Source organism: Octodon degus, unplaced genomic scaffold (genome assembly GCF_000260255.1).
Source record: "Octodon degus isolate 3935 unplaced genomic scaffold, OctDeg1.0 scaffold00026, whole genome shotgun sequence".
NCBI classification, from domain to species: Eukaryota; Metazoa; Chordata; class Mammalia; order Rodentia; family Octodontidae; genus Octodon; species Octodon degus.
Window position 1 is genome coordinate 12,798,629 of NW_004524602.1, and position 8,994 is coordinate 12,807,622.

At 52.5% G+C, this 8,994-nt stretch overlaps 1 protein-coding gene across 4 annotated transcripts in view; it reads left to right on the forward strand.

Moving 5' to 3' along the window:
• The first annotated feature begins 2,016 nt into the window (after nt 1–2,016).
• Ca12 (carbonic anhydrase 12) overlaps nt 2,017–8,994 on the forward strand; it is a 51,305-nt gene continuing 44,327 nt past the window's right edge. For 3 of the 4 annotated variants that reach the window (XM_023712458.1, XM_023712459.1, XM_023712460.1), the window contains exons 1-2: nt 2,018–2,215; nt 7,615–7,635. In XM_023712458.1, coding sequence (XP_023568226.1) covers nt 2,131–2,215; nt 7,615–7,635 — 106 coding nt within the window. In that variant the 5' untranslated portion in view covers nt 2,018–2,130. Of the gene's footprint in view, nt 2,216–7,614; nt 7,636–8,994 lie in introns of all 4 variants that reach the window. The other variant, XM_004628950.2, reaches the window with a different exon arrangement.

The window sequence follows — 8,994 nt, forward strand, 5'->3', positions numbered from 1 at the left end:
CCTGAACCCAGGGTCTTATGCATGCAAGGCTAGGGCTCTACTTCTGGGCCACATCCAACTTAACTCAAAAGCAGACCCTCAACTTAAAAACCTTTTTTAAATTTTATCTTTTTTTGTTTGTTTGTTTTGTTCCAGGAATCAAACTGAGGACCTTGCACTTGCCAAGCAGACACTTGTGCCACAGAGCTACATCCCCAGCCTAGCTTGAATACTTTTGAAATTCAGTCATCCGGTTCCTTTTGTTCCCCTCCTCTGATTGCCTAAGAGTGATTTCTTTTTAAAATTCACTCCAAGAGCTTAAAATGATTCAGCCTCAGTTTAAATTCTAGTTTCTCTTTTCACAGCCCTCCATTCTTTCCTTTTTTTTTTTGTGGTACCGGGGACTGAACTCAGGACTTTGCGCTTGCCAGGCAGGCGCTTAAGCTGCTGAGTTATCTCCCCAGCCCCCTCCATTCTTTTCTAATTAACCAAGTTTCTGACTCCTAACTTTACCAGTCTACCAAGTCCAGCCTTTCGTCCCTCTTAACCTCTCCATCTTAGGGATTTCTCCACGATGGTGGAGAAACGGAACTCAGCTTTCAGGCAGACCCAAGGGGGAAAACACCCTGCCTGGGAGGAAATATTTATTCATTTATCTTTGTGGCGCTGAGAGGAAGCAGCAGCAGAGGTGTGCGTGGTCCAGCGTGCCTCAAACGACCAGCTGGACAGGGCAAGGGATTGCTGCTCCACAGGAGGGTCTGAATCTCTGGCCCTGCGGTGGTTCCTTTCGGCTCTTGTGCTACCGTGGTCCATTTCAATGTCTAAACAGAATAACCTTGAGGACAAAAGACACAAAAACACAAACCGCAGGCAAACGCTCCTTCCTCACTCCAGCGTTTGCTCAAACCTCTTTATTGGGTAGAAAAGGTCATCCTTAAGCCTACTGTGGTTTGGAAGTGGCTGTGACAAGATTGTCATTGTAATAACTTCCTTAAAGAGTCTTCATAGCCTTTTGTGACCCACACGATCGCTGAGCTGATGGAGCCCTAAGGACAGTAATACCCCTTGAAATGTGTGTGGGGGGGGGGGACATCTGCTTCCCGGCGCTCTCAGCAGGGAAGCGGCTTCGTTCTTCCAAAATCAAGATAAAAGAGAGGCTTCCCTGGTCACTGAGGCCAGTCAGTGTGGAGGTCAGAACAGATCTGATATTGGTACGGGCTGTTCTGGCGGCTGTGGTCAAGAGACAAGGGTGTGACTGGCTCAAACCCAGGGGTCCCGCGCCAGGACTAGGGATGGGCGCGCTCTGCGGTCGGGGGAGTGTGGACGGTAGGGGTGGAGTCACAAGTGGGGAGGGAAACCCTGCCCAGCTCCTGGAGCTCTGCGGAGACCCTGAGGGTGCCCAGAAGCAAACATGACAGTGGTGGGCACAGCGAACAGCAAGATTTCCGAGTTAGTGGGGGGAACAGGTTACTAAGAACCCGAGGAGGTAAATACAAGGGGATCAGCAGCGGCACGTGCATTGCACCAGATGTGTGAAAGTGCAGATTGCACGCGGGAGGCGAGGGAAGCAGCCAGCAGCGAGCCACGGCGGCCGCTAATGCCGCTGGAAACAGCTCGGACCAAGATGTGCATCAGCTCGTCCAGAAATTCTGAACTTCAGGCAGCTCCATACCTCAGTGGCTAACTTGTGCCCAGTCCAAGCAGGGGAGTGACTGGGGCCCGGAAGAGGCTTTAGCCCAAATAGCAGTGGACTTTTAAGTAAGGGCAGCGAGGGACCAAAGTCGTGTCTGAGAGGGTCCCTAGACAAACGTCCCGTTGGTCCCCGACGTGGGCGATCTCACCCCAGCCTGCGGGCAGCTTCCGAGGAGAGCGGCTCCTCAGGTCAGCGGCGGCCCTAGGAGCCCCGGGCCCCGAGGGCAGCTGAGTCCGGGATACAATTCATCTCGGACCTGGGGCGCCAGCCCTCGGGGAGGCTGGGCTCCCCTCCCCCCGCGTGATGACATCACGTGCTTGGGGTTGAGCTGCAGCATAAAAGCAGCGCGGGGAGCCTGTTCCCGGGCGCGGACCGGCTCGCCGCGGTTCTCGGCTGCTCGTGCGGCGCTGGTGCGGTGCTGGTGCGCCTCCAGCGCTCGCCGCGTGGAAGCGTGGACGATGCCCCGCCGCGGCCAGCGCGCTGCCGCCGCGCTCCTGCTGCTGATCCTGCAGGCGCAGCCCTCCAGCGCCGCCCCGCGCAACGGTAAAGTCCCGCGCGCTTTCTGAGCAGTCCCGAGCGCTGGCTGGGCCACACCCGGGCAGGCGCCTCGCCACGAGGCTCCGCCTGATTAAGTGGAATAGCTGCTGGGGACATAGGGAAGGAAGGCCGTGCGTCCGAGAGCGCGCAGGTTCAAGGAAGGATGCTGGGTTTTCCTTTGCGGTCGCGAACAGCTCCTGGATGGAGCGGGAAGCGCGTGGCCTTTCTAGTGGCGCTTGGGTCTCAGTCGTGGGTGTTGAAATGGGTGCAAGCTCGCTGAGCGCCTCGGCTCCCTCTGTAGATGTGGTTTGCAAACTCGTAAACCAGGAGGATTTCAAGTCTTACCAGGGAAGGTTTGCAGTCGCCCACTGCTGAACGCTCGGCGGAGGTGTTTCCGCGGGGAGAGAAACTCTTCACCGTCAGGTTTTACCTCCACGTCAAAGGGATAATGTATCCCACCTTTAATCATTGTTTTTCTGTAGGAGGACTCGACTGTCCAGAAGGTACATGTGTGTGCACGCACACGCACACCTGATTGCTGATAGTAATTAGGGCGCGTAAGCTGCAGGGCTGGGGCGGACTGCGCCGAGAGGGGCGGATCGAGGTGGGGAGGGGACCAGAACGGTGGGCTCCCCTGAGGGCCTCGTCAGTCCCTCGGGAGGCGAAATTTTTGCCTGCGTTTCCTTCGGCTGGGTCGGGGGAAGGTGACTCTTGTGAAAGTGTCCTGGGTACTGCTGGAGCCTTCTATCCTGGACGGAGTGTGCCCGTGTTATGGGGACCCTGGTGAGTGCTGCGGTTCCCGGGCTCTGGCAGGCTTGCAACAATTAGGGAAGGACGAAGAGGGGCTGCAGTGGGTGGAAATCGATTCCTCCCGCTGGGTGTGGGCGCTGGGAGCTCGTGGGGAGAAGTTGGTCCTGCTCCGCAGCATCAAAACTCTGCGCCTCTTTCTCTCCCAGAGGTAATCTTACCCCTGGAGCGGGGACCGGAGCTGGCCTTGAGCAGCCATGGCTGCTCTGAATTCTGATCTGCTGGTGGCCACTAGCTGATTACATCATCTCCTCATGTGGCCCCGGGGGACAGGACTCACATAAAGTGGACATTAGTTTTTAAAACTGCAAACTTGGGCTTGTGCTCTCCTCTGGAGAAAGTGGGCTTGAGACTGAAGTACCCTGGACATCTTTTTAGTCCAGAGCTGCTGCAAGGCAAGAAAGGCCCTTTGCTGGCTGTCTTTCCTGAAAATACATTGCTTCCCTCCCTCTGACACTACTGACCCCACTGACCTCTTCTCCCCTCCCCCAGCCCTCTTCTTCCCCATTCTCTACAATGAGGTAGGGGATGCTCTCAGTAAAAACCCTTCTGGGGCACAATAATACCAAGGCCCAAGAAAAGGTCCCCCCCCGAACGGGGAATGAAACCAAGGCCCTGCAAAAGCCAAGCAACAACCCCAACGAACCAACCCCCAAACCGCCCCTGGAAATTAAAGGAATTTTTTGTCTTTGAGACAAGGACTCTTAACTCACAACCCTCCTGCCTCACCCTCCCAAGTGCTGGGACTACAGATATATGCCACCAGCCCCTCAAGCTTTTATTCTGTTATTTATCATGCCTGTTATTTATTATTTATTCTTGGCTCTTTGACTGCCACAGGGGACAAGGTCAAAGCAAAAATCACTGAGGTGAATAGAGTGTCAATATTAACCCAAGGCTGGGGTGGAGGGGCTTGCTGAGTAATGGAATCTAAGTGTGCTCAGCCTGGACATTGGCACTTGCTGCAGCTGGCACTGGTGACAGTCCAAGAAAAACACCTGGGGTCAGGGCAGGGAGGAGCATGATACAGTGACGCCAAGGGTCTTCAGAAGAAACCTGGTTGCCCTGGCAATGGGCCTTCCAGTGACTTCTGGCTCTGCAGTATCAGGTTTCCCAGGAGACTGTCACGCTAGAAGGTTCTAGCACCCAGGACAGCAAGCAGGCAGGGAACCGAACAGGCATAGCTCTTGATAAATACCATGTGCTCGTGGGATCCCTCCCGGGCACCTCTGTTCTCAGTGCTATTTGGGTCTGCAGGTTCAAACAGGCATTGAGATACTGCTTCCAGAAGGAACGGAAGACCTTTTTTGGAAAGGAAACGATTCTTCCACGGGAAGGGCTTATCTCTCAGGAAACCACTGCTGTCTTGGCATGGCCTTCGTGGTGGGGTTAGCTTAATCTTGCTAACACCCTGCCCCTAAAGCTAGCGGTGGGGAGTTGGGAGGTGCGTTCCTGAGGTAGGCAAACGCATGTCTGCGTGGGGAGCCGAGTGCGCGTGCGCACACTTCTCGCTGAGGTTAGCTACAAGCCCAGGAGGGATCAGGGTGGACCCTGATCTTCACAAATGAACCCTCATGACTCACCACCATCCTCACCTTTTTACAGCGCTGCTCGTCTCTGCCTTATAACCCCTAAGCCCTGCCTGACATTTCCCTTTATGCCCAAACTACCAGCCCCTGAGGACCACAAAACCTTGCTCAAAAAAAAAAAAAAAAAAAAAAGACAGGGGAGGCCGCTGGCTTTTAAGCCTTCAGTCCCCTGTCACCCCTGAGGCCTTCCACTCCCAGAGGTGCCCTCGGTAACTCCCATCCATGAGCTTTCCACAGCGGTATTGCTAATGCCTCATCGGAAGACAAGCCACAAGTCGGGTGGGGGGTGGGAACACAGCAGATGATGTACCACCAGGCTTCATATTATCTGGGGCAGGGGCACTGTCACCTCCAGGATGCCGAGATGGCTCAGAGGCAGCAGGTGTGTTCTGGTGGCCCTGGCATCTCCCTGCCTGGGGAGGAGTGAAGATGAATTCTCTTCTCACAGAGGAGAATTTTCTACCTCCGACTCCGAGGACTCCAGCTGGCAGCCCTAACCGGGCTTTTCAGGTCTCTTAAGACCACGACTGCGTTTCAGTAGTGAACCTTCAACCACAACAGTGAAGGAGAATGTCCAGGGAAGATGCATGGTGTCTTCAAGAGCCGTGGTGGTGCCGAGGCAGTGTTTCTTTTCACTGTCATTTCAGTAAGAGGCCTAGTAGTAAACCTGGTGATCGTCTGTAAGTTCTGTTTCCCCCTGGTTCTGAATTTTTTCTTTAATTGTTGCTCCAGGGGAGGCAACTCCTGCAGGCTTCTGCGTAGTCTGTGGACCTTTTGAGATTTGTGATAAATGAAGTTTTATGTGTCTAATATCGTGGCCAGTCTTATGGGGAAAAGGGACATACCAGCTTCAGATACTCCAAAGGATTTGCACTCTACTGCTTGCTGCTCCAAAGACTGAAACACAGACCAACAGGCTCATGGGAACTAATGGTAAATGTACCGAGAGCCTTCGCTCATGTGTGATTTTGGGCAAGATACTTCATTAGTAGACTTTTACTTCCTTGCCTATCAAAAGAGGGGGACAGACTACAGATATATGAAAGAGAACTAAATTCTCTTCTAGAGGGAACTAAATTCTCTTCTTTATTGAAGAAAAGAAATTCTTTTCTTCAATAAAGAAATGCTGAGCCCCAAGACCACCACAGAGAACAGTGTAAGAAAGTTTTTAGAACAGTGGACCTTCGAGTTGCGACCAGCGTGACATACGACCAACTTGGGTCCTGACCAAAATTTTAGTTTTAACTTATGACCAAAGTCTTGAGTTATGACCTGAAGGCCAGCCGCTTGTGCTTCTGCAGGGTTTCAGACAAAGATTTAACCCTTAAGAGTTCTGAAAGGAACTTAACCAGGTCCTTGCCTGTATGCGGTTACCTGAGAAACCCTGGGCCAGTGTCTCTCTAAGGACACCGAGACTCGCCTATACACAGGAGAGAGCCCGAAGGCTGTGTAGGAATCTGAGCTTTCAGTTGATGGCCTGAGTTATGGGCAGCTCCGGGGTTAGTAAGGCAAGGGCCTACTGTATGCGGAAAACATGGAATCATTTTAAAAGAATTCACAGGGTTGCCCCAGGGAGCAGATAAACGGTGAGGGCCTACTAGGGGGTTGATATTTGTTTAAGAGTCTAATAGAGCCATCCTTTGGTTTAAAAAATTACCAAACTTAAATTTGGTAATTTTACCAGTTTTAAATTACCAATTTCAATTACTAGTTTTAAATTTGAAAACTGAAAATAAAATTAAGACAAAGAAGCAAAGAAATAAAACAGGATAACAATGACGAAGTGAGATCAAACCAGGGTTTTGTTGTTGGTTGTTTGTTTTTTAAAAGCGAAGTCTTCTCTGAGTTTTTAAAAACCACCACTGGCTTGAGTAGGAAATGCCTCCTTTTCTCCATGCGTGCATTGCCTGCCAGTTCAGTTTCACCATAAGGGACCCTGAGTTTCTTCCCCTTCCGCCTGTGCCTCCCAGCCATACTGGCATTGGAAGATGCCAAGAGCAAGGGGCTTCGGAGTTGTGTGGCTTTTTGGATGTGTCCCCTAAACCCCCAGGAAGATGTGTCTCAGCTCATGGTCCCCGGCTCCTTCTAAGGCTAAAGAGGAGCAAGGGCAGCCAGCATGAAAGATACGTTAAAAAACAAAACAGGGGCTGGTGAGATGGCTCAGTGGTCTAAAGCACCTACTTGAAGCAAGCTTGGCGGGGCACAGGGACCGCGGTTCGATCCCCCGGCACCACATGCCAGCCAGCCCTGCCCCCTGGTGGGCTGAGCTGGCCACACACACACACACACACACACACAATAAATAAAAATGTAATAAATAAAAATAATAATTTAAATAAAATAAAAAAAAAAACGTATTTGGTACAGGGTCTCACTACACAGCTCAGACTTACAATGATCCTCCTGTCTCAGCCTCCCCAGTGCAAGGATTACAGGCATGCGCCACCACACCCAGTCTCTGTGGCCCTCACAGCTTGCCCAGCCTGTGATGCTGGGAATCAAACCCTGCGCTTGCCTAAATAGGCACTTAGTCTGCTAAACTATCTCGCCCGCCCAAAAACACATTTTGGATGAAGGACAAAGGGCCTGTGTGGTACAAAGGGTTTGGAGGGGAAGTTGAGGCAGCTGTCCTGCGCTCTGGCAGAGCCTTTCCTCCATGCGCCTGCCACCCAGCATCCTGACTGAGGGCAGCTTTCTTAGAGCCGAGCGCTTTCCCTTCCACTTTAGTGCTCTGAGTACTGGCGTGTGCTGCTTTCCAGGATAGAGATTTGTGCAAGGAAGAGGGGGGAGGCCTAAATACAGCCATTTGTGGCACTCCTGGGAAGGACGCGCGGTCACCTGAGAGACAAGGAGACTCTTGGAAGTAGCGTGGGAGGAAAGGACTCAGAAGTTTTAATTTCTGGGCGCCACCTCCTTTTCGATCTCAGCCTCTCTGAAATCAAATCTGTAGTGTCCTCCTTGACACTTTGTGTTCAGTTGTACTAACCTGCTTTGTCTTGTTCTTTGCAGGATCCAAGTGGACCTACATTGGTAAGTAGAGATGTTTTAAACCTTCTTCTTTTTGGGGGATGGCAGTGTTAAATGAGAAACTCAAAATCCTCTCGTCCTGGGGGCCAGAAAAGCTGTGCTGGCATTGCTGAGAGAGGGGACAAAGGCGACTCAAGAGCGTGGCTCCATGGGACCTGGGGGGGGGCGGGGAGGCTGGGTACTGCCTTCCCCAAGTGATCAGCCTGCTCTGTGCTCTTGCACTGGGTGGCAAGGTTAAGATTGCAGATTCCCACGAGGATCCCAGGTGACCCTCCAGGTACTTCCAGGCTGCAGGGGCCCTGGGCAGGAGAGAACCTTTCCTCTGAGCAGGAAATTTACCCAACGGTACACAAAGAATAAAGGACTCCTTTCTGAAAGTTTGGCCCTGCCTCCGGCTCTTAAGCTGCTAGTGTATCTAGAATTAACTTTTTGTTACAGCGACTTTGGCTAAGCTTGGGATGAAGAGGTGGTGGTCAGTTCTTAGGGAAAGAGGGGTCAGGAGGAGAGTCAGACCCATCAAGTGTGCCCCCGGGGTTCTGCAGGAGTAATCCTGCCTGTTGCAGCCACTGCCCCCGTGGACCTGTGAACCAGGCTGCAGAGTTGGCCCGGCTGCACTTGACAGTGGATGGTCAGTGTTATCACTGGCTAAGTGGGAGCAGGAAGCCAGGCACCTGGAGTTCTGGCCAGGGCAGGAAGGGGAATAGTGTTTGGATGGGGGCAGAATTCTAGTGCTGCAAAAGACAGGTTGTTTGGGTGAGCAGGAGAACCTCACTGGCCCAGGGAGCTGAATGGTTGTGGGGTGGCAAGAGGCAGGCACATAGCCCTATGGCCCAGGGAAAGATCTGGCCTCTCCCGGCAAAGTCGCCCTTGGAATGTCTGCTACCCTGGAAGGCACAGAAAAGTCCCTGAAGCGACCCATCAGGTACCTCCAGGCCAAGGTCCCGTTGCTCAGCTGCAGCACTGCGTAGCTGTGTTAGTACTCGTCGCCCCTCGTGCCCCTGGTATGTGCCAGGTGCCTTGTTAATAATAGGTAGGTAGCTAGGAAGACACACCTTGTCCATAGCTGGGAATCGCTAAAGTTCGCAACTCAAAACAATACAGCAGGTAATAATAGCAGATATAAGTAAATGATTGTGTACTCTTCATTGCTCAGAGAAGGCTGGGGCTGAGAGCTTCCTAGAGGAAAGGGCTTTCGCCTGACCTTCAGCAAGGGGGGGAGGACATTCTGATGGCGTCAGAGAAGCAGGAGCAGGGCAGCAAAGATGAATTCAAGGCAAGGGCATAGAGAGCCCTTAGAGGAGAAAAATGGGAATCCAGGCCAGAGAGAGGTTTATACAGTCCAGGGGAAGCCAGGAGAGGAGG